This window comes from Pinus tabuliformis, chromosome 7, assembly GCF_031772625.1.
Source record: "Pinus tabuliformis cultivar Carrire ecotype Pingquan chromosome 7, CPIR1, whole genome shotgun sequence".
NCBI classification, from domain to species: Eukaryota; Viridiplantae; Streptophyta; class Pinopsida; order Pinales; family Pinaceae; genus Pinus; species Pinus tabuliformis.
Genome location: NC_142293.1, coordinates 1442510224 through 1442537057, shown reverse-complemented (window position 1 = coordinate 1442537057; position 26834 = coordinate 1442510224). Strand labels below are relative to the sequence as shown.

Sequence of the window (26834 nt, the reverse complement as noted above, 5' to 3'; positions counted from 1 at the left end):
ACTTTTTTACTCCAAAAATGGTGAATCATCCCCCATGGTTGAAATCATCATCTTGAATCCTATTGGTTCTTATAAATTTAATTTTGGTTGTACATTTTTCTTAGGAGGCCCATTTTAGACCTCAAAAATCCACTAATGCTTGGAAAATAACAAACCCATATCTATCTAACTCTAGATCTATCATGCTTTGAGAGGTATCAAATCCCTCGAGGTGCAAACCTTCCTTTTGGAGTGTAGAATTTGAGGGAAGGTTTGCATCTCGAGGGATTCAATCCCTCTCGGCGCATGATAGATCCAGAGTTATATGGATCTAGGTTGGTTCCAACTGAGGGAAACAATGTCATATTTTTAGATTATCATTATTATGTATATGTTTGAAATAAACTTCATAGTTTGAAATTTACATTATGTTTTCTTTCCCTGACAATGTTCTTTGTCTGTGTTTGGATGCTTTAAGTGGTTTCTATGTTTATGTCTTTGGATTTGGATGGTAATGTTTGTGAATGTTACATTTTTTGTGTTATATTTATATATGTGTATGTAATTGTCTATTAGTAATTAGTTGTTGTTGAAGAAGGAAGACAACTTTGTCAATAGCTTGCAAGAGGTTTGATATTGCACTTCTATTTCATTTAATTTTAGGTATCACAATCTTTTATAACTAATTAATTATTAATAGTTTCCCTCAAGGTATTACTAAATATATCTTGAAGAGTAGTTTTAATTTTAAATTTGTTAAGTTACCTCAATCCGTTGGGATGATAGATATTGTTAATAAATTTAATTATGAAAAATGATGAAATAAAAAATTTTAATGCAAAGTTACAACGTAATAATGTTAAATGACAAAAAATATGAATAATAATACTAATCCAATTCATATAACCATAATTACAATAAAAACTTAAAAATTTATTCTAATTATTCCACATAATTAAATTAATACAAATACAAAATAAGAGTGATAATAAAAATAATAATAATAATAAAATGAATTAACTATAACAAATAATTAGAATTAATATAATTAATAAATAAATTAAAAAAAAATAGAATTAGAATAATTAAAATCAAGAATTCATTAAAAGAAATTTAATTAAAAATAATTAAATTAAATAATTAATTTAGATAATTACGAAATTAATCAAAATAATATAACCATAACCCTAAAAAAATAATAATAATTAATTAATAAAACCTTATATTTCACAAATACAATCAAAATTAACAAAACATAATAAAACAAGTAAAATTATAACTATCAGCTAACATCTCACACATCTCTATTTATTTAAAAATGAGATTAGTCTTTCAACAATTTTTCACATCCTGATGATGAACCATCGTTGCTGGTTCGAAACGTCGACTATAAACAAACTGAATGTGATGTATCTGGAAGATATGCTACAGAATAATAATGTATTCAATTACAAATAGTCTTCGTTGTGATCAATCTTACCTATTTTCTTCTACTATTCTTATTGTCACCCCTATTAGTTTTTCCATATTTTCATATCGATAATACGGAAAGTGTAGTTGAAATCGTGAACCATTCAAATCTTTAACTTGAGCTATTGTAGTAGATATCTTACCTTTTCTCTCTTGCTCTCCAATATTAATAGGTTGAATTACTTTAACACAAAAATCAATGCACAGTGTCAATAATGTTTTTGTGCTTACACTAAAATCAATCACACTATTAATCTAATCACTTTAAAATTAATGTAACATCATACATCCAGTTAAATTAAATAAAAAATCAACATCTACACTAAAATCAATGCATCTAATGCAAGAAATCAAGTATGATTAGAAAAAAACATCTACACTGAAATCAATAAATCTAATGCAAGCATTCAAATAGGATTAGAAATCAACATCTACAAAAAAATAAATGCATCTAGTGCAAGCAATCAAATATAATAAAAATAAATATCTACATTGAAATCAATACATCTAGTGCAAGTAATCAAATATAATTCAAAATTAACATATACATTGAAATCAATGCATCTAGTGCAAGCAATAAAATAGAATTAGAAAACATCTACACTAAAATCAATGCATCTAGTGCAAGCAATCAAATAGGACTAGAAATCGCATTTACATTGAAATCAATGCTTCTAGTGCAAGCAATCAAATAGGACTAGAAATCACATTTACACTGAAATCAATGCATCTAATGCAAGAAATAAAAAAGCATTAGAAATCAACATCTACATTGAAATCAGTGCATCTATTGCAAGCAATCAAATAGGATTATAAATCACCATCTACAATGAAATCAATGCATATGGTATAAGAAATCAAATAGAATTAGAAAATATATACACTAAAATAAACACATCTAGTGCAAGCAATCAAATAGGATTAAAAATCAACATCTACACTAAAACCAATGCATCTAGTGCAAACAATAAAATATCATTAAAAATCAACATCTACACTGAAATCAATCCATCTAGTGCAAGCAATCAAATAGTATTAGAAATCAACATGTATGTTAAAATCAAAGCATCTAGGATTTTAAGCTAATTTTAGAGGCAATGTTGAGGGGAGCTCTGGGCAGCCGTAGCGATTAGGGTTTCTGCGAAAGCATCAACGGCGCAGACAGTACAGCTCTGGCCCTGCTCACAAACCAGACCACGTCCACTGGCGCGTAGCAGAGAGGCAGAGAATTAGAGCGGCTCTATGGAAAATACTCGGGGGGGGGGGGGGGGGGGGCGTCAGAGCCCTCCCCAATGCAGCATGATCCGGAGCAGGCGTTCCTATTCGGATCGGTTGACAGGGAGATCTTGAACAACGGGAACAGGTAGCAGCAAGGAAACAAGAAAACAGGAGCACGAAAAGACCCAGCCAGCGTCACTCAAGACAGAGGAAAAAATCCGGAGGAAACACCAAAAGTATCCTCAACAACATGCAAGCCAATAGCCACAGAAAGGCCACGAATAGAGCTACCTGGAGACAAGATAGATGCACGAATCGAGTTCATGAGGGATCACGCCATTATTGGGAAGTTTATAGGGTTTTGGCCCACGGAAAGAGCCTTATACGGGTGGATCGCAGTGAAATGGAAGCCAAAAGGAGACGTCACCCTGCAGCTAGGGCCGAAGGGCTTCTTCACAGTTATTTTTTATTGTATTGAGGACAAACTCAGGGTACTGGGAACAGGGCCTCACTTCTTCAACTCTGCGGGCTTGTACATGAGAGATTGGATACCGAGATTCAATCCGGATAAGGAAGATCTCACATGGGCGCCAGTCTGGATCAGAATGTATGGTCTTCCAGATGAATATTGGGACGAGGACGTACTCAAGAACATAGGAAATGGGCTAGGGGAGTACATCAGGACTGCAGAAGAGACCAAGCTGCGCAGATTCATTTCCTACGCTCGCATCTACGTCTTCATGCGATTGAATGAAGCATTACCAGAATCGGTAAGTCTCTCCCACCGTGACAAAGAATGGACTCAACCCTTGGACTATGAGCATGTACCCTTCCGATGCCGAAGATGCCATGCTCTTGGGCATCTTTTCCGTGACTGTCCCCTGAACACCAAAGCCACCTCACCTGATCCTTTGGCTTCTGCTTCCCAGGATGGCTTCACCAAAACCCCAAGCCATAGACGAGCGCACAAGAAACCTTCTAATGGGCTCAAGCCCCAGCAAAACAGCACTTTTGGCCAAGCTTCTAAGAACAGTTTCGAAATCTTGGCTCAATCCTCTGATGATCTTCCCCCTATCTCTAAGTCTAACCCTTCCCATCCCTCATCCTCCGCCCCCCCCCCCCCGCTCCCCCAGCTTCTTCCCCCAAATGCCAATCCACCATAATCCTCCATGATTTCCCCTCAGGAGACAGGAAAGAACCAACAGAGAAAGAAAAGGATATGGAAATTGATGGAAAGCTAGACCCTCCCTCTAGCTCAGAGATAAAAGGGGCAGAAGGCAACCAGATGCAACCGATGGAAGAAGAACCAGAAAGCATAGACCTGCATGGCCTAGACATTCTGGAACTGGAACTAGCATGCAAAACGAAAGCATATGATAGCATAACTGAAACCCAACTCAGCAAGCTGGAGGTGGTTATCTCGAGAGCTTACCAGCAGCAGCAACTAGGGATTCAACCAGGAAGCCAGTGGGATGGAAGCCATCCCCCAAAAGAAACCAAAAAGAGAGGACGAAGAACAGATCTACAGAGAACGATCGAGATTGGGAAACTCCTGGTAGACTCAGGCAGGTATGCGAAATTGACAAAGTACTATAAACCCTCTGCAAATAGTTGAACCATGAAGCTGGTATCATGGAACTTAAGAGGGCTCAATAGCCCAGGGAAACTCAGAATGTTAAAAAACATGATTAAAATGGAAAAGCCGCAAATATGCTTACTCCAGGAAACCAAATGTAATGGATCTACACTAGGTAGCATTCTCACAAAAGCTTGGCCAGGATGTCGTTCAGTAGCAGTCGATGCATCTGGAGCGTCAGGGGGGCTGGCCATTGCATGGAATACTCAAGCGTTAAATCTCTCAGATTTCCACGCTTCTCATCACCTCATACAGGCAGCCTTCCACATTTTGGGTACGAACGTCCATGGAAATCTCTCAAATGTTTATTTCCCGCAGGATACAGGGAGCAAAATTGCGCTTCTAGACACCATAGAGGCATTGAACAATAACAGGAGGCACCCACTCTGGATCATCGGAGGGGATTTTAATATGATCACCAAGCTAGAGGAGAAGATTGGGGGGAGATATAGAATGGAACAAGAAGACATCCATTTCAAGAACTTCATTCAAAACGCCTCCCTCATAGACTTGCCTTTTTGCAATGGTACCTTCACATGGAGCAATCGCAGAGCGGGAAAACACCAAATCGCATCCAAACTAGATCGCTTCCTCATCTCAGATAATGCGATCCACCTTGGAGGTGACATCACAGCTGCAATTCTTCCACATACCGGCTCGGACCATTGGCCGATAGTCCTCCAATGGCAACGCCCTGGCGATCAGACTCGAAGACCCTTCCGCTTCGAAGGATTCTGGCTCACGCATCCTGAGTTCAAAGACTTTTTCAAAACCACATGGACATCTTTTATTCCCCCAGACGGGTCAAAGATGTATAAATTCCAACAGAAGCTCTGGTTCCTTAAAAACCACCTAAAACGCTGGAACAGAGAAACCTTTGGAGATATTTTCAAAGCGCAGCAAGAACTCAATCGGGAACTGATGGATCTCCAACAAAGAATATCCACAGAGGGACACACTGAAGGGACCTTGGAACAGGAACGACGTATCCACAGACAGATCGAGGAAAGGCAGAAGCAGGAGGAAGTCTACTGGAAGCAAAAATCCAGAATAAGATGGTTGAAGGAGGGAGAACGCAACACCAAATTCTTCCACAGAACCACCATTCAGAGAAGAATGCACAATAGCATCCCGTTTATCCAAAAGCAAGGAGGGGTGAAGGTAGAAACGCATGAGGAAATCGAGGAAGAATTTCGCAATCACTTCAACCAGATCCTTCAAGAGCCGGAAGGAGACAGACGTCAGGCAATTGAAAGAATCACCAACAATGTGCCAAGGATCATTACGGAGGAACACAATGAGCTTCTCCTCCGACCGATTCAGCCTCAAGAGGTGGATGAGGCAATGTCCCAGCTTAAGGAAGGAAAAGCCCCCGGACCGGATGGATTTACCACTACGTTCTTTCACACCTTCTGGGAGTTGATAAAACAGGAAGTCTGGCAAATCGTTGAAGAATCGAGAGCTCTCCACTGGCTGCTGCCTTCTCTCAATACCACCTTCATTGCCCTCATCCCCAAAGAGGAGGACTCAATTACTCCCGACAAATTCAGGCCGATTGCACTTTGTAATGTCATTTACAAAGTCATATCTAAAGTGGTGGCTAACCGGCTGAAGCCACTGCTCCCGCTGCTCATATCTCCGGAACAGTCGGGTTACGTGGAAGGAAGACAGATCATGGACGGTATACTCCTCACGCACGAGATTATACACTCCCTCAAACAATCAAAACAGGCAGGTATGCTTCTTAAGTTAGATCTTTCTAAGGCTTTTGATAAACTCAGCTGGACTTTCATTCAGCAAATGCTAAAGGCTTTTGGTTTTAGCACTATGTGGATTCGCTGGATCATGAACTTAATTAATTCCACTCAATTCTCCATCCTTGTGAATGGAATCCCTTCCCGACCCTTCAAGCCATCAAGAGGAATTAGGCAAGGGGATCCCCTATCCCCCTTCCTCTTTGTTCTGATGGCAGAAGGGCTTGGCCGTCACATTAAGCAAGCTCTCCAATCCGGCCTCCTCAAAGGTCTTTCAGTTCACAATACCCCTACCACATCTCATCAGCAATTTGTTGATGACACCATGTTGTTTGGATACCCCTTGGTCCAGGAAGCCGCTTGCCTCAAATCCCTGCTCAATGACTTTGCTGAAGCGTCTGGCACTGATGTTAACTGTACCAAATCGCAGATATTCTTCTTTCACACGCCTCCTCCTGTTAAATCGGCAGTTACCCGAATCCTTGGCTTTCCCACGGCCTCCCTTCCCTCTAAATACCTAGGAGCCCCCCTCACTGCCTCAGCTATAAAGCACTCCTCTTGGCGTACTCTCATTGAGAAGCTTGAGTCTCGTCTCAATCTTTGGACGCACAGATCTCTCAACCTGGCCAGCCGGGTTGTCCTCATTAAGTCAGTTCTGCAGGAAATACCCCTGTACCTTTTTTCAATCCTTGCTGCACCCAAATGGGTCTTAAAAAGTATCAGGAATATTCAGCGTAGCTTTCTATGGGGAGGTTCGGCAACTAATCGCAAATGGGCGTTAGTCAAATGGTCCACAGTTTGTCAACCAAAAGATAAAGGGGGTATTGGTCTAAGAGACCCGGAGCATAGTAATTCCATCATGAGTGCCAAAATATGGTGGCACTGGATCACCAATCCAGAAAAACCCTGGGCAAAAATTTGGACAGCTAAATATGCTAATAATCGACCTCAGGAGGAGCTCGTCCGGTTTACCCCCACGGAAAAAGGATCGCTAATTTGGAACGCGGCCAAACAGCACTTCCAGCTAATACAGCAGCACAGTTTTTGGGAGGTCAGGGATGGCAAAACGGCTAGATTTTGGACAGATGCATGGAACCAGCAGCCAAAGCTTACCCACATTCTTCATTCTCCTCTGGATCTTGTAAGGCTGGAGCAGCAGCAAGAAAAGATCCATCACTTCTGGATGCAAGAAACGGAGCACGGATTCAGGAAATGGAAACAGGGTAATCAGTTAATCAACTTCACAAACCTTCAGGATATAGGGGAATTGGAGAAGGAGCTTGGAAAAAGAAGAATCAGACACGACGAAGGCAATGACATCCTAAGATGGGGATACCGACCAAAATGTGACTTTTCCACTTCAGAAGCCTACAAGATTGTTTGCAACAGCAATAACCCCTCTGATCCAATCTGGAGCAAAATATGGGGTCTTGGTTCCTGGCCCAAAGTCTCTTATTTCTTATGGCTGGTTAGTCACAAAAGAATCCTCACTTGGGACAAACTAAGAAGAAGAAATTTTCATGGTCCTTCGATGTGCCCCAATTGCAATCAAAATGAGGAATCGCTCCAACACCTCTTGGACTCTTGCCCCCTATCCAATCTACTATAGGAAAAGGCTAGCTTCAGATGTCAAAAAATATGCAGAACAAAGAACGATATAACCGACTCCCTAAGACATTGGCCGCAGAATCCTTACAAGAGCGAGCTTATCAACTGCTTGTGGAACCTGCTCCCTGGACTCATCTTATGGGGGATATGGAAGGAAAGGAATAAACGTATATTCAAAAATCAAAGCTCAAGGATTGAAGACATATGGACAAGACTATGTGGGAACCTCAATGAGACGTTGCTGCTCCACTCTTGGACCCCGAAAGATCTTCCATCCCTAGATGTCGAAAAAGGCATTCTAAGCAACTGGCATTTGCACCTACCTCAGACCCAACACAAGAACAACTCCTCCACAAGCAGCAGTACAATCAGAGGCTCTTGGATCGCCCCTCCTAAACACTCTTATAAGCTCAACTTTGATGGGGCTTCCAAAGGTAACCCTGGAAAAGCAGGTTTTGGAGGTATCCTTAGGAATCACGAAGGCACTCCCCTGCAGAAATACTTCGGATCCTTGGGTTGGGACACCAACAACTCGGCGGAGATTGAAGGACTATGGCAAGGACTCCTTCTCGCTTGGAACCTCAATCTTCAACCCTTGATTATGGAAGGAGACTCCCAGATTCTAATAAACATGGCCAAGAGACTGCAGAATGGCTCACAAGCGAAAAAAATCACAAACAGCTGGAGACTCGCAGCCAGACTAGAAGCCATTGAACAAGCTCTCCGCAGCAACAGGGCCATCACCTTCATCCATACAAAAAGAGAAGGAAACAAGGTCGCTGACCTCTTAGCTAACATAGGAGCAGATAAGGATCATAATCTCCTCACAGGAACATCGGCCATTATACCAGATAAAGAGATGCTGCCTCCCCGGATGCGGGTGACACGACAGTGGAGAAGGCGGTGCCACATGGTCACCATGGGCAGCCCCAAGCATAAGACGCACATTAACTGCGATTCTCCGCCATGGAGCTCAAGCGTGGGTGCAGGGGCGATAAGGGACGGCAATTCACTGCTCCGTCCGGGTTTCAATCGAGCATTCAGAGTGCAGTTATGGCTTGTGGAGCTCGAGGAAGAGTAGAGGAGCATAAGAATGGTGAGGCATGGGAATGTCATGTGTTGGGTCGAGTTTAGATTTTGGGAGTGGGCTTATGGTCGACGGCTCACAGAGCTGGAGCTCACGTCGCCCCTTTGGCAATTGACAGTGGTTTCAGGTCTGAGAGGGTGGTTTCAGGTCTCAATTTCTCTGACTCCTCTTATCCTGCTCTGTTTCGTTTTCCTGCTAACAGTGGAAACATGGTCAAGCCCCGACAGCGCCTCCTCAGCCGTCGAGGCACTAGCAGAGGCGGGTCCTCTCGCCCCTCAGTGGCAACTCCCCCCTCCCGCTGCTGTAGATGTCTATGCCACCAAGTTGCCGAGGCTAATCCAATCCAGTCGAGCCACTTCCTGGACACCAGCAATCCAGATCCGGATTCAGCTCCGCTACCTGCGTTTGGAACCGCAGTCTTCTCCTTCAGCAATTCTCAGGGCAATTCTCGCATCAACGCCCATGTCTCGGTCCTTTTTCTTGAAGAACCGAAGGAAGAGGGCGAGGAACAGCCCAGCACAAAGCCGCACCAAGCTGGAAGCTCTGGGGACGCTGAGGGTTTGCCAGAGGTCCGCCCAGAGCATGCTGACATTCCACCTTCGACTCAGGCAGCACCTCCGCCATCGACTCAGGCAGCACCTCCGCCAGAGAAGGACAAAGCCTCATGGGACCCTCTCCCGGAAGGTATGTGCTGGATCATCGAGGAGGAACTAGACGAATAGTAATCCGTTCACTCCGGTTCTCCCCTTCAGGCGCTGCTCAGGTTCTCTTATGTTTTGCTCCGTTTGCTTCCATGGCCCTCTGTATACTGTGGTTGTTCCTGTTTGTTTCGAGAATTTTCATGTTCAATGTTTGTCAATGCCCATGCAAGGGCTCCATATGATAGTTTTCTTTTTCCTTTTTGTGCCCCTGCGTGGGATGTCAATTTTCGCTTTTACTGCTCCTAAATGGTTTATCGCCCCTGTGTGGGTGATCTGTCTCAGTGGTGGCGCCCTTGCGTGGGTGGTTTTTCTCAGTGGTGATACCCCTCCGTGGGTGTTTTTTCTCAGTGGTGATGCCCCTGCGTGGGTGACTTGTCTACGTTTTAGGGCCCCTGCGTGGGTGATTTGTCTTGAAGCTGTGGCACAGGTGTGGGAGGTTTTTCTGATTACTGTCAGTCCAGAACGCCATTCTTGGCCTCTGGCAACATGACCGCATGACTGTATTTGTTTTCCTGTTTATGTACATAATAGAATAGCATAGTCTTAACGAGAAAAAAAAAAATCAAAGCATCTAGTGTAAAATATCTTCTTCCCTCTCTCCCCCTCCATCTATATCTATATCTCCCTCCATCTCTCCTTCTTTGTCTCTCTATCTCACCCCCAAACATACACACACTCTCTCTATCTCTCCCTTGTCACTCCTCTCTCTCTCTCCACTTCTCTCTCTCTATGTATTTCTTCTTCCCTCCCTCTATCCCCTTCCAAATCCATCTCTTTGTCACTCCCTCTCTTCTCCTCTCTCCCCTCCCTCTCTCATCATCTCTCTCATCCTTCATCTCTATCCCTCTCTATCCCCCCTTCTCTCTCTCTTTTCCCTCCAACCTTGTCACTTTCTCCCTCCCTCTCTCGTTCTCTCTATCCTACTTTCTCCCCCTCCATATTTGTGTCTCCATCTCTCTCTCTTAGCCTTCTCTCCCTCTCTCAGTCCTCTCCTTCTATCTCTCTCCATTCCTCCTCTCCCCTCTAATTTAATTTACCTCCTTGAGTGCAAGAAATCAAATATGATTAGAAATCACCATCTACACTAAAATCAATCCATCTATTGCAAGAAATATTCTTCCCTTGCTCCCCCCTCCATATATATCTATATATCCCTCCATCTCTCCTTTTTTGTCTCTATATCTCACCCCTCCCTAACGCACATGCTCTCTCTCTCCATATTTATCTATTTCTCCCTCTCTCTTTCTCTCTCTTCTTCCCTCCATTCACCTTCCAACTATATCCCTATCTCACTTTGTTTCTCTTTGTCTTTCTATATCACCCCCAAAATATACACACTCTTTCTCCGTATTTATCTATCTCTCCCTCCCTCTTCCTCTCCCACACTCTCTCTCTTCTCTTTCTCTACCTCTCCCCCTTATATCTCTCTTCCCTCTTTCTCTCCTCTCTCCCTCTCTCTCCATCTCCCTTATCACTTCCACTCACTCTCTCCACCTTTCTCTCTATGTATCTTTCTTCTTACCTTCTTCTCTCTCTCCCTTCCTCCTTCTCTCTCTCACGTCCTAACTTTCTCCCTTTCTCTCCCACCTCCCTGTATCTCCCCTCGTTAAATCTCCCTCTCTCTCTCTCTCTCTCTCTCTCTCTCTCTCTCTCTCTCTCTCTCTCTCTCTCTCTCTCTCTCTCTCTCTCTCCCCTCCAACTCTACCACTATATCCCTCCCTCTCTCCTCCTCTCCCCCCCTTCTCTCCATCTCTCCTTCTTTGTCTCTCTATCTCACCCCCAAGCATAAACATTCTCTCTCCATCTCTTCATTATCACTCCTTCTCTCTCTCCACTTTTCTCTCTCTATGTCTTTCTTCTTCTGTCTCTTTCTCTCTATCTCTCCCTCTCTCCTCCTTTCTCTCACTCCCTCTACCTCTCCAACTCTATCACTCTATGTCTTTGTTCTTCCCTCCCATATATATCTAGAGTTAATATATATTATTATAATATAAAACATTTAATATTAAATTAAATTTAATATTGTATTAATTAAGAGTTATATAGTTGAATAATATTAATATTATAATATACCATGATCGGGGTGCAATCTGGTGGTTGGGAAATCAAATAGGGGTTAATGCAGAGTATCTCTGAGTACTGTAATACCACCCCCCCAACGCTCAAGGTGATGGGTGCAGTGGCCCTTTGCATAATTGCATGCAGGGAAGGTGGGAAAGGTGGCAACAAGGGTTATCGTAACGAAGGCATAAACAAGAGAACTTGTAGACAGTTGGGTATTGTAGTTGGGTTTGATTGCAGAAGGGGATGTTGGTGCTCTAGACGAGATTTGTGACGCCATCCTCAGCTCCAATCATTTCAACCACCTTCAAGAGTTCAGGGGATTGAGGCATTGCCACCATGGTTTGTCCTACGAAAAGTCATGGTCATGGAAGACGGGCCCAAGCACCCAGAAAGGAAACAGAACTGAGCACATCCGAGGCACGCAGGGGAAGAAAATCTGTCGAAAGGCTTATCAGTGAGGTGACAGAGGCATACCGTGAGGGCACAGATGAAGGTATTCATAAAATTCTAGAGGGATGGGAAGAGGAAGTCAAGCAGGACAGTGCGACAAATGAGGAAATGGAGGATTGGAGGACCTTGGTCCTGGATCCTAGAAAAAATAGAAGGCAAGATCACCCAATTTAAATAGACTTATACCTTTATTGGCTAATAAAAGCCTGGTGGGCAAAGGCTACAGAGAAGATTTCAGTGGGCATGGTTGGCAATGTCCAAGGCATGTCGAATTATAAACAGGAATTTCAGAAATTGTAGCTTCAACTTCACAAGAAAATATATCAGGTTGGACAGAATTAAAAGGCACATCCCATGTACCTTGGAATTGTCAGAGATGCTTAGGTTGAATGCCAAAGACCCTGTGCCAGTGGAATCGGCCTCGGCGGAACAGAATTATTAGATAATTTTCCTTGTTAAGTTTTGATTTATATGCGGATAGCTTTTACATTTCCTTATGCAAGAATATGTATAGGTAGATATCTAGAGTATGGACATGAAACATAGACTTATATAACTTGGATAGAAAGACTGAAACTCTTTTGTTACTGGATGACATACAATGCGGATAGGTGGCCAACAGACTTGGTTTCCCACTAGGCAAGTTGAGGCCACCTAGCCAATCTATGTGTTGTAAATTTGCTTTATAAATTAATGAAAAAGGAGGACCTGTGAATCTTAACAAAAAGAAATATTAATATTATAATATATTAATATTAATATTAGATTTAATAATAATATTAATATGAATATTAATCTTTCAATATTAATATTAGATTTAATGATGTTTTTTACATGGCATGATAACAAAATTTATTATAAAACTACATCAAATGAATATTTTAGAATATTACAACTTTGACGTGGAAATATTTATGTGTATAGAGATTTTAATATATCCATAGGATATGGTTTTCATTTTAAAGATTCATTTAAAATATAATTAATTAAAGAAAATATTAAAATATTTTAAAGCAAGATTTTGAATTTTTTTGTGTTGAATTAACCATTTTACTTTGATTTAAGAAATGGTAGTGGCTTTAGTAAAGAGTAAATATGTTTAAAATTTTAGCTAATTTGTGATTTTAATGTGGTAAATTTTTTGTTGAAGGTAAATTTATGAACTATTAAACACATGATATAATTGTATTGTATTTGTTTTCTCTATATGGCTATTTTCATTTTTGTTTTAAGTCAACTTTTATTTTTTTCATTTTCATTATAATTATTTATTGGAGAGACAAACACAAACATTATTTAGATTTCTAATTTTTTATTTTTATGTTGGCCAAAATTAGCTAAAATTTAACATTGAGCACGGACATACTTACACATAGGGGTCATACTGGGCGCAATAATAATTGAAGATGATGATGATGATGATGACTAATGCCCACTAAGATCAGTATGTTTTATAGCACCTTAAAAAGTAAGAGATTAATTGAGGTTTTCAAAAATTTTATTTCTATGATAAAATAGAAGGGAAATAAGTCTTCCTAGGTTATTATAGTTTTGCTAACTTAACAAGTAGAAGGTTGCTAGTGTGGCACATGTTTTGGCAATTAAAATGGATGTGACTAAGAGTGTGCAATCTAAGAAAACGTGTTTTTCCAAAAACATTTTGGTAATATGTTTTGTCATAGGATGTGGTCATAAAATATTAATGTTTGAAAAGACTAAAAGTGTTTCGGTAACATGTCTTGTTATAGGATATTATCATAAGATGTTAATGTTGGAAAAGACTAAAGTAAATATTGCTTGTATTTTCTTAGTTATAAATTTTTATAGCAAAATTAATTAAGAATGTTATTCAATTGCTTAATTAAAGGTTTGTTAATAGAATTTACATACTTTTTATATATTTTAAATTCATTATTATTTTTAATAATTAAAGTTACATAGTTTTTAAAATTTAAAAACATATAATTTTTTAGACAATTTTATCAAATATATTTTTAAATTTTTTGTATTAATAAAATGTTTTAAGGAAAAAATATAACAATGTTACTCAAAATGGAGGTATATTGTATTAGTATCATTGACATAGAAAATATCATAGTTAAAAACATGAGAATGTCTTCAAAATGTATTAGATAAGTAATATTTGTACATGATGCACTAATCATGTCTTTGTAGTTTTCTTAATTTTATGCACTAATGCATTTTAAAAATAAAACAATCACAAAAAATTGTTTAATGGGTAAGGGGACCCGTCAAATTTAACCCCTAATTATAACTGTGCTTTCTACTTATTTCTCTTCAACCAAAAAAAGGTGAAAGGACACCAAAGTTGTGAACTCTAGTTGTACATGGTCCAACACACTTTACCAATATTTATTGTTTCTTCGAATGTACTCATCTTATTTTGATTTGCTATGGTTTGGTAATTATTATGATTAATATATAACTAGTAATTGCACCAAGAGGTGCAAAGGAACGCCGAAAGGAGGAGTGGGGAATGTGAAAGGTAATAATGAGGCAAAAGATATGGAGTTAATGATTAAAGTGGAATTGGAGTTCATAGCTTTAGTATCCTTTCACCTTCTTTTGGTTGAAGTTAATGATTAAAGTGGAATTGGAGTTCATAGGATGTGGCCATAAAATATTAATGTTTGAAAAGACTAAAGGTGTTTCGGTAACATGTCTTGTTATAGGATATTATCATAAGATTTTAATGTTGGAAAAGACTAAAGTAAATATAGCTTGTATTTTCTTAGTTATAAATTTTTATAGCAAAATTAATTAAGAATGTTATTCAATTGCTTAATTAAAGGTTTGCTAATAGAATTTCCATACTTTTTATATATTTTAAATTCATTAGTATTTTTAATAATTAAAGTTACATAGTTTTTAAAATTTAAAAACATATAATTTTTTAGACAATTTTATCAAATATATTTTTAAATTTTTTTATTAATAAAATGTTTTAAGGAAAAAATATAATAATGTTACTCAAAATGGAGGTATATTGTATTAGTATCATTGACATAGAAAATATCGTAGTTAAAAACATGAGAATGTCTTCAAAATGTATTAGATAAGTAATATTTGTACATGATGCACTAATCATGTCTTTGTAGTTTTCTTAAATTTATGCACTAATGCATTTTAAAAATAAAACAGTCACAAAAAATTGTTTAATGAGTGAGGGGACCTGTCAAATTTAACCCCTAATTATAACTGTGCTTTCTACTTATTTCTCTTCAACCAAAAAAAGGTGAAAGGACACCAAAGTTGTGAACTCTAGTTGTACATGGTCCAACACACTTTACCAATATTTATTGTTTCTTCGAATGTACTCATCTTATTTTGATTTGCTATGGTTTGGTAATTATTATGATTAATATATAACTAGTAATTGCACCAAGAGGTGCAAAGGAACGCCGAAAGGAGGAGTGGGGAATGTGAAAGGTAATAATGAGGCAAAAGATATGGAGTTAATGATTAAAGTGGAATTGGAGTTCATAGCTTTAGTATACTTTCACCTTCTTTTGGTTGAAGTTAATGATTAAAGTGGAATTGGAGTTCATAGGATGTGGTCATAAAATATTAATGTTTGAAAAGACTAAAGGTGTTTCGGTAACATGTCTTGTTATAGGATATTATCATAAGATGTTAATGTTGGAAAAGACTAAAGTAAATATAGCTTGTATTTTCTTAGTTATAAATTTTTATAGCAAAATTAATTAAGAATGTTATTCAATTGCTTAATTAAAGGTTTGTTAATAGAATTTCCATACTTTTTATATATTTTAAATTCATTATTATTTTTAATAATTAAAGTTACATAGTTTTTAAAATTTAAAAACATATAATTTTTTAGAAAATTTTATCAAATATATTTTTAAATTTTTTGTATTAATAAAATGTTTTAAGGAAAAAATATGATAATGTTACTCAAAATGGAGGTATATTGTATTAGTATCATTGACATAGAAAATGTCGTAATTAAAAACATGAGAATGTCTCAAAAATGTATTAGATAAGTAATATTTGTACATGATGCACTAATCATGTCTTTGTAGTTTTCTTAATTTTATGCACTAATGCATTTTAAAAATAAAACAGTCACAAAAAATTGTTTAATGGGTAAGGGGACCCGTCAAATTTAACCCCTAATTATAACTATGCTTTCTACTTATTTCTCTTCAACCAAAAAAAGGTGAAAGGACACCAAAGTTGTGAACTCTAGTTGTACATGGTCCAACACACTTTACCAATATTTATTATTTCTTCGAATGTACTCATCTTATTTTGATTTGCTATGGTTTGGTAATTATTATGATTAATATATAACTAGTAATTGCACCAAGAGGTGCAAAGGAACGCCGAAAGGAGAAGTGGGGAATGTGAAAGGTAATAATGAGGCAAAAGATATGGAGTTAATGATTAAAGTGGAATTGGAGTTCATAGCTTTAGTATCCTTTCACCTTCTTTTGGTTGAAGTTAATGATTAAAGTGGAATTGGAGTTCATAGGATGTGGTCATAAAATATTAATGTTTGAAAAGACTAAAGGTGTTTCAGTAACATGTCTTGTTATAGGATATTATCATAAGATGTTAATATTGGAAAAGACTAAAGTAAATATAGCTTGTATTTTCTTAGTTATAAATTTTTATAGCAAAATTAATTAAGAATGTTATGCAATTGCTTAATTAAAGGTTTGTTAATAGAATTTCTATACTTTTTATATATTTTAAATTAATTATTATTTTTAATAATTAAAGTTACATAGTTTTTAAAATTTAAAAACATATAATTTTTTAGACAATTTTATCAAATATATTTTTAAATTTTTTGTATTAATAAAATGTTTTAAGGAAAAAATATAATAATGTTACTCAAAATAGAGGTATATTGTATTAGTATCATTGACATAGAAAATATCGTAGTTAAAAACATGAGAATGTCTTCAAAATGTATTAGATAAGTAATATTTGTACATGATGCACTAATCATGTCTTTGTAGTTTTTTTACTTTTATGCACTAATGCATTTTAAAAATAAAACAGTCACAAAAAATTGTTTAATGGGTAAGGGGACCCGTCAAATTTAACCCCTAATTATAACTGTGCTTTCTACTTATTTCTCTTCAACCAAAAAAAGGTGAAAGGACACCAAAGTTGTGAACTCTAGTTGTACATGGTCCAACACACTTTCCCAATATTTATTGTTTCTTCGAATGTACTCATCTTATTTTGATTTGCTATGGTTTGGTAATTATTATGATTAATATATAACTAGTAATTGCACCAAGAGGTGCAAAGGAACACCGAAAGGAGGAGTTGGGAATGTGAAAGGTAATAATGAGGCAAAAGATATGGAGTTAATGATTAAAGTGGAATTGGAGTTCATAGCTTTAGTATCCTTTCACCTTCTTTTGGTTGAAGTTAATGATTAAAGTGGAATTGGAGTTCATAGGATGTGGTCATAAAATATTAATGTTTGAAAAGACTAAAGGTGTTTCGGTAACATGTCTTGTTATAGGATATTATCCTAAGATGTTAATGTTGGAAAAGACTAAAGTAAATATAGTTTGTATTTTCTTAGTTATAAATTTTTATAGCAAAATTAATTAAGAATGTTATTCAATTGCTTAATTAAAGGTTTGTTAATAGAATTTCCATACTTTTTATATATTTTAAATTCATTATTATTTTTAATAATTAAAGTTACATAGTTTTTAAAATTTAAAAACATATAATTTTTTAGACAATTTTATCAAATATATTTTTAAATTTTTTTGTATTAATAAAATGTTTTAAGGAAAAAATATAATAATGTTACTCAAAATGGAGGTATATTGTATTAGTATCATTGACATAGAAAATATCGTAGTTAAAAACATGAGAATGTCTTCAAAATGTATTAGATAAGTAATATTTGTACATGATGCACTAATCATGTCTTTGTAGTTTTCTTAATTTTATGCACTAATGCATTTTAAAAATAAAACAGTCACAAAAAATTGTTTAATGGGTAGGGGGACCCGTCAAATTTAACCCCTAATTTTAACTGTGCTTTCTACTTATTTCTCTTCAACCAAAAAAAGGTTAAAGGACACCAAAGTTGTGAAATCTAGTTGTACATGGTCCAACACACTTTACCAATATTTATTGTTTCTTCGAATGTACTCATCTTATTTTGATTTGCTATGGTTTGGTAATTATTATGATTAATATATAACTAGTAATTGCACCAAGAGGTGCAAAGGAACGCCGAAAGGAGGAGTGGGGAATGTGAAAGGTAATAATGAGGCAAAAGATATGGAGTTAATGATTAAAGTGGAATTGGAGTATTTTATATATGGTTTAGTTTGAAATTTTTTTATTACTACTTTTTTAATTTGTTAACGTGTGTATTTTTTGATTGCATTTAATAACATTTTGAACATGATAGTACTTTTTATTTTAAAGGTGTTGTCCCAAAGTTTAGAGTTGTTTTTATTTATATCAACCATTGTTGATGGCATGTGAAGTCATTGCTATTTTAGGATAATTGACCATGAGAGAAAGTGTTGCCACTATCGAAATGACAATAGCAATTAAGTTTTCCTATTGATTTATCCTTTGCAAGATCAAGAATTCTAGGGTTAATTTCTGATTGATAGTTATATACATAAGAGTCATATGTTATCTTCATTTAGTAGCGAAAATGAGATTTTTATGTTAGTCACATCCTATTGAAAATATTGTTACAAAGAGTTTAGTCTTGGTGGGAAATGTTATGGTAGTGTGCCCTAGTCTTGGTGGTGAGAGCTTTCATTGCATAGAGTTATTACGACATGTTTGGTAAATGAGTTGAGAGTGAACATGGGCAATGTTGAAGAGTCATACTCTGGCTTAATTTGCTAGAGAAAATGAGTTTTTTTTTTATAGAAAAACAATGGGAACTACACAATTAGCACATAGGATTATATATTGTTTAGGTTTTCATGTAGAGGATGTCTCATTTATATAAGGGTCTATTAGCATGGGATTTTGACCTACATCAATGCACACAAATCTGTTGGAATAAAACCCTAAAAGCATAGTTTCCACTTTCTATTGGTGAACCCTGTGAAAAAATGAGATATGCAACTATAAAGAGATAATGGATGTGCACAAACTTCAATATAGAATATAGAACTGCATCACAAGATTACACTATCAATCAAATATATAAAACCATGAGTAATAGTTTTTCATTAGATGTTATCAAAATGTATTACAAAGATAAAATAATACATGGGAATGTCAGAAACAAATTAAAAATAGGGTAGAAGAATCTCATAGTGCATCCCTTAGATCTCATAGTCAACTCAATAGTATAACCACAACAATGATTGCCACCGAGCTCTCCTCCCTCCCCCAGTGTATCTAGTCCAATTGCATGTGCTAACGTGGTGGAAAATCCCGAAAGAGAATCACCATGTCAAAAGTTACTAGATCTAAGACCAGTACACTAAGATCTTAAGTATTGATATTTTCGCCAACACACAGGAACATTGGCCATTGGCCAATGTACTGACCCAAGTGTGGGATGTACACAAGACAAGTGAACTACAACATGTCCTAAAAGGAGAGTGCCCTATTTCTTATCTCACATTCAAAGAATGGGAAATGCTTATACAATTCTTGCCTTTCTCAACTTCAAAAAGTGGCAAAACATCCCTTTCGGTTGCTATGCAGTAAGTACTAGGCACAACTTCAACATACATTTCTATAACAATATTGACGTATGCACAACATATCTTCCCTCAAATTAACATGGTCAGATTTTTTGCATTTTTTTTTTACTTAGACCACGAGGAATGATTTGTCAGCCAAGGCAAAGGGTAAAAATTGAGAAACAATTACACATTTACATGAATTTTTTGACCCAGTAGGATTGGATCTAATTACTCTTGCAGTGAGAGGCCCAGATAGTCATTCAAAGAGCTGGTACTGAAATCAACAAGTTCCTTCAGCAAATTAATAATGAATTGTTTTACATCATCTGGTATGGATTGCTCATTTTTTCTCAGCATTCAAACTAATTGTAGAACAATTTAGCAACATTTTCCACCGTTAAAATCTTTACTTTAGACACCTTTGCAAATGGAACATTGCATGTGGCCTTCATATTACAAGGGTGGAAATTCTTGCCTCAGCATTCAAACTAATTGTCCAACAATTTAGCAACATCTTCCACCCTTAAAATATTTACTTTAGACACCTTTGCAAATGGAACACTGCATGTGTCCTTCATATTGCAAGGGTAGAAATTATGTCCATATTCAAATAGAGAATTAAAATCAACGATAAGAATTCAATGTGACAGAGTACTACACTATAATCAATGCCTAACTGAAAATAAATAACTCAAACAAATAATATTACAATGTGATAAAGTACTGAAAAACAATATTTGGAATACAAATCAGCAAGTTGAAGCAGAAATTCAGAGAAAATTAGACCACAAAACTCAACTTACAATGCCCTGCTCGATACTGAAGAGAAAGCGTAATCATTTTGCAACAAAAACATCCTTCTTTTCGACACTTGGACAACCAAACAATGCAACTTTTCTCATATCACTACTAGACAACAACCTGCCAAAGAAAGATATGCTAACCTCTATAGAATAGCGATGGATTAAACTCACAACATAGTTAATCAGAAACATATATTAAACTAGCAAGGTTAAATATAAGTATGGGGGTTTATGCACTCCATTATATTAGATATCATTTTGGGATTCAACTGCGTTAATTAAGTCATTCATGTATGACCATTTCCATGAGAGGTAGTCGTAACTGACTAATTTCTCATGATTTTTGAATAGTTCACTTATCACTCATTGCATCAGGTGATGCTCACAGGGGTGAAGAAGTGGGATCGAAACTAGTGAAATGAAAACCTTTTGAGGTCATTACAAAATTGTACTTTGTCAAAATGATTTTGCCTTAATTTCTCTCAAAATTATAGTTAAAATAGAATAAATAAAACCTAGCATTTCCATATATGCATATGAGTTAAAAATTGAAATGTAATATATGACAGGGAAAACACTACAACTCAACATTTTCGAGAAAGAACCTTTAATTAGCTATTGAAATCATAGTAATGCTTCTCAAGCCAAAAGGTCACTTGGGATAATATAAGTTGCAATAACTTTGTTGGACTTCTATATTTATTACTCTCTAACATGCCCTCCATGCAATAGCTCCGCTTCTAAAAAAGAAACATAACAAAGGATGCTAAATATTGTATACGTAATCTCTTTCTCATGTTTACATGGATGTACGGTACCAGCAAAGGGTAGAAGAGGGGAGGAGACATTGTGGGAGAGACTGGATAATCAAGGGATACCTAAGCCATGTTGAAATGTCTTTATTTTTGCAGCACAACTTAAACAAAATCCAATCAAGAATTGGCAAGCCCATGGGGGACAACAGTCCCTTCTGAAACTGCAAGGGAACCTGATGTCCTTGGCAAGGAGGATGGATGCTTACTCTCAAAGTGCTAGTAGGTTAAGTAGGTACTAATGTTGCTTAACCTAGTCTACTTTTCTTGCTTAAAGTTTTTCTTTGCAATTGAAGGGCCCAAGCTGTCCATGACACTGAAGACCTGTAAAAAAATCCCAAAGGTACATTTCATTACAAACTACAAAGTTATATTTCTTTAGAAGGTTGGCATCATAGTCTCATTTTTCCAATCTCACCATTGCTTTAGAAGGTTGGAATCACAGTCTCATTTTTCCAAGCTTACCATAGACAAATTACAACCAAACCATAATAGGTAAAACATAGGCTTATTGTTCATCAATAAATATTTGTATGTAATAAAAAAGTGTCATTGGATAAACAATTAGTTGATCCTCACAATAGTTGCCTACAATTTATGTTTTTAACCTGTGAAATGAATATCATACAACAAATCTCCCAACAAATTTGCAAATAATTGCCTTGCTTATAAGACAACGAGTTTCTAAACACAAAGATGAAATGATTTTGAGATAGAATGAATTTATTGTTCAAAATATCTACAAATACAGAAGTAAATACAAGAAGCCATTCTCATTGTCTTGAATGGTTGTGCCATAACTCATTCCCTGCAGGTCACCTTTAAAACTTGTGCAGGAAGGCCATTGATGGCCGCAATGACATACAAACCTACAGATGTAGGCTTTATACAATATTTTCAAAGAAAATATTACCATATCATTGGAAACAGATAGCCAAAGTAAATCTGACATTAATCACAACTGCAGAGTAGCTTTCCAGCAAAACTCTCCCCGAAAAATTTGCAATCAATCTATCGACATTTTACAGAGTACAAAGACTTAGCTGGGATCTGATGAATTAATGAGAAAACAGTCTGCACAATGACAAACATGGCAAAAGTGGAAGAACTTGGATATTTGTCCATGCCTAGCCACATCAGTCTGAATCGTTGTCTGAACTTTCCATTACCTTCAGACCCCTTGGTTTCTGCAGTAGAAATGTAACCAAAAATATGGAATGAATTGAGTCTCTTCATAATCTGAAAAGGTTGAACACAATAATCAAATAAAACACTTGCCAAACAAGAAAGGCCCACACTAGAAGTGACCCAAATCTACAAATGAAATACATATGGTTCATAAAATCATTATAAAAAAGGCCAGAATAGAGCAACAAGGAGAAAACAAACCTTCTTAGTACATTTTTTCTCTCTAACTTCATAGTGTCCCCTTGCTAAATTTGAGACTTCTAGGAAAGCAATTATATGGTAACGGAAACAAAAAACATGTCAGATACAAACCCTCCTTCCTTCCATGCTTGTGTACATAAAGAAAACAAAATGACAATAAATTGACAACATGTGTCCACTGTCTTTCCTACCTGTAGAACCTTCTCAACATATTTGGGCCGCTTTTTGGGTCACTGGGAAAGCTTTGTGCCTTTCATGATAAGAAAATCATCCTCCTTTTCTTTCCGGGACAATTGCAACAAAATTCTTGGCTATTCAAATGTTTCCATATCTATCTTCTCTAGAGGCACACATGCCTCTGTATCAAATGTTGTGTCCATTGTCTTTCTTACCTGTAGAACCTTCTCAACATATTTCGGCCGCTTTTTGGGTCGCTGGGAAATATTTGTGCCTTTCATGATAAGAAAATCATCCTCATTTTCTTTCTAGGACAATTGCAGCAAAATTCTTGGCCATTCAAATGTTTCCATATCTATCTTCTCTGGAGGCACACAGGCCTCTGTATCAGATGTTGTGGAATTTTGGGCTGCATCAGATACTCTAGTGGTCCCAATGGCATTTGGACTGAAGAAACCAACTGCTTCAACATGTTTCTCTACAAGAGATGATGAATGCCTATCAACCTTTTGCTGAAGACCCTTGTTTAGAAGGTGGGCACCATTTAAATCTTCGGAATTCCTGGTAGAATCGATTTTTAGTCTATCAAATACATAAATCAATTGGGCATGTCTAATGACAGAGGTAAATAGTCAATGACTGCATGGTACCAACCCAGTCTCTAAATTTAAATTGAAGAAGATTAGTTTCATGTTTATGGAAGTGCAAATCAACTAACCTTTTGATGAATCCATGGCTATGTTCCCAGAGTGAAGTGCAAGGCCTTAAAGTGGTGCTCCTTGAATGAACCGTTACATGGGATTGCACAAGAACTTTCTGTTTTTCAGATTTCGAAGCATGGCGTTCTGCTTGTATGGATTTCCTACCCTGAATGCTAGAGTCCCCCATCAAACTTTTGGATTCAGTTTTGTGGCCTCAAGGCCTCTTTTTCTTACACCACTAGAACACATCGTCGCATTCCTTGGGATCATTAGAGGGTTGATTCCAACATTTTAATATCTCCAAGAGTTCCATTGTTGATGGTAAAATTCTCACAACCCCTCAATAAAATATGTTTCAATCGAGTTAAAGTGCCAAATGAATTGGGAATAAGCAAAGAGGAAGCACCTTCCACATCCATGAGTTGTAAGCTATTTAGCTCTCTAAATGAAATAGGTAGCGACACCAATTTTGAGAACCCTTTGAAAATTAAGTATTTCAATGAGCGCAGATGATGAAATTTGTCCGACAACCTTTTGATGGTAACTAATTTGGATTGATTCCATATGGCGATCCTTTGGAGGTACTTCAGCTACCCTATAGACCTTGAAATCTCTGAGAGGGGAGCCGAGATATTTAACTCTTTTATATCAAGAGGTAACACCTACAATGTTCACATTTCAACATAAAATTGTATCCTACAAAATAAGAAATTAAATGAAGAAGGATAAACGCACACATATTTCCGTACTTTAGATTGATGTGATTGATGCGGCCATAGTCTATTCAAAGTGCTTCCCTACATTTCTAGAACTCTTAAATTTGTCATCGGAATCAAGTCAGGCAGGGAAGAGTGGGAAAATCCATACCAACGAAGCCATATAAAATGTGGTTTATGCTCCCTCAATATGTCTTCTAAATGATCTTCTTTAGTTGCAACAAGTTGCAACTTCCTAAAATGGAAATTACTGAATAGAGCATAATTTTTTACCTTATGATCCGTGATATTTGTGAAGTCGGGGTATTTGAAAGGTCAGGATGTTTATCCATGAAGAAATCAAGGGAGGAACTAACCATACTGATCTGTGATATTTGTGAAGTTGGGGTATTTGAAAGGTTAGGATGTTTATCCGTGAAGAAATCAAGGGAGGAACTAACCATACTAATTCCGCTAACCTCATATATTACCTATTCATTTGATCAAGAAAAAAAACTACAGTGAACCAATCTAACTTTGTCATGAAACAAGAAATTTTAAAGCTTAAAATTTAATTAAATCCAAGAAAATAGTTTGGATGGTCGAAGTACTTACATGTGAGGATCATTGTAACAAATCATTAGTGATATTGGTTGTCGAACCCCAAATACTAAGGGGTATTACTTCCTTCGCAATTTTTCTTCCAAGATCCCTAATATGTTCATGCATATTTATTTTATTTTCATTGTCCACATCTAACAAAAACTTCTTCGGCAGATTTTTAAGCCCAACATTACCCCATATCCTGATAGCGTTATCTTTATCTTGTCCCATGAAGAAACCAACAATATCTAAGAATATTGACTTATCATTTTCCTTAAGTGAGTCATAACTTCTTCTAAAACAACCCTCTATCTCCTTAGGAAATTTTATTTGAAGTCGAACCAATCGATCTTCCCAGTAATCATATTGTCGTCCATAAACTAGTGTGCCCACCACTTTCAATGATAGTGGTAATCCACCACACACTCTAACCAATCGGTCTACAAAATCTGCAAATTCTGGTAGTGGATGTGGTTGATTAAAGGCCTAAGAACAGAGGAGTCTTTTGTATTGTGAGATATTCAGTCCCTTTAAATAATAAATGGATCCCTATAACACTTCGTCGCTTTCAAGGACATGCTTGTTACATGATGTAAGAAAAATCAAGCTTTCAGGGCTAAGGAAACCTTTAATTGTGAAAAGCATTTCGTATTGATTTGTATCATTTACATAGTCTAAAACTATAATAGCATGACAAGATAAGGGAGGTGTTAGTATACCTTCCTCTGGACACTTAGTTTCTATACTTCCAAGTTTGAAGGCTTCAATGAGCACACTTCTTAACATATTAGAGACATTTCCATAACATTGATTATAAAGGAAGATTCGTTGTACTTTGACATGTTAAGGTTGAAGAATGCTTTGGCCAATGTCATTTTTCCGACCCCTCCTACACCTAAGATCCCCACAACTTTGGGTTTCACCTACTCCGCCTGCACTTGCAATACTATCTTTTCAAATTCTTCTAGTTTTAGGTCCAACCCAGTTGGATATTGAGCCACATACAAAGGTCGTTCTTCGGTTGACTTCACAAGGGGCTTATTTCCATTGTTGCTTGGATAATGATATAGAATCTCTGAATTGACACCTTGATATCTACCAAAAAAAAAAAGGCAATGAAATTTCAAAACAACCCAACAACTTCTATTTAGCCCAAACAGACATCACACCTTGCAAAATACCATCCATAAATCCACAACACAGCTTCAAATACTATCAATGACCCTGAAATCCATGTCAGTAACATTAATACCATTCTTTTTTTGCAGAAAGTTAAAATCCAAACCCATTAAATCCCTTACAAGCATTATAGCAGAAACAAAAATCCTACTAATAAAACAAAAATCCCTAGATATTCAGCAGAAATTTACAGGCACGGTCTTATGGATATTCCCTTATTATGCAGAATCAGCTGGGTCATTTCACCATTATCCCCTAAAGTTAATAAGCTATGAAATTAGAAGCTGCATCAAGACACTGTCTCATATAATCATAGCATTTTCCTATGTAACTGAAAAATGTATTTATAAACACCACTTCCTCTACCCACAAGACCACTTCCATGGGCTCCTATAGAAATAACACCCATCGTAGAGACACCGTTCTAGTAAATAATGGTGGGAAGAACCAGACCTTCCTTCACAACTTCCTCGATAACATGCCTTATCATCTTTCCGCCTTCACCTACACATAGCTTGCAAGCCGAAGTCTCCACTTCGAGACTCTACCTTGAGAGCTGAAATTCTCTAGAGCATGCATAATTGAAGGAGGAGATTGTCAGCCTGGGTAAATTGCAACGAAGTACTAGACATGGTAGGCTTGTAGCTCTAATTTGTCACTACGAGGCCCCCGTGCTTGAGGCAGATGTAGTTTAGCGCATTTTGTTTCAGAGTTATGGGTTCATAAACTGGTTTGATCCTTTGAATTGCAATAAAATTAAAGAGTGAAACAAGCGAGAAATCGCTTCCCTATCTATTTAACTGACCTGGAGCTATAT

The 26834-nt window shown here is 36.9% G+C and overlaps 1 protein-coding gene and 1 pseudogene across 1 annotated transcript; one reads left to right on the top strand and one right to left on the bottom strand.

Annotated features, from left to right (window-relative positions):
- The first annotated feature begins 2990 nt into the window (after positions 1-2990).
- Positions 2991-3830, top strand: LOC149253109 (uncharacterized). The gene has a single exon (XM_089454372.1). The coding sequence runs from the start codon at positions 2991-2993 to the stop codon at positions 3828-3830; it is 840 nt and encodes a 279-aa protein (XP_089310498.1).
- An 18579-nt stretch (positions 3831-22409) lies between these two features.
- On the bottom strand, positions 22410-23853 carry LOC149253108 (uncharacterized; annotated as a pseudogene).
- Between the last annotated feature and the right edge of the window lie 2981 nt (positions 23854-26834).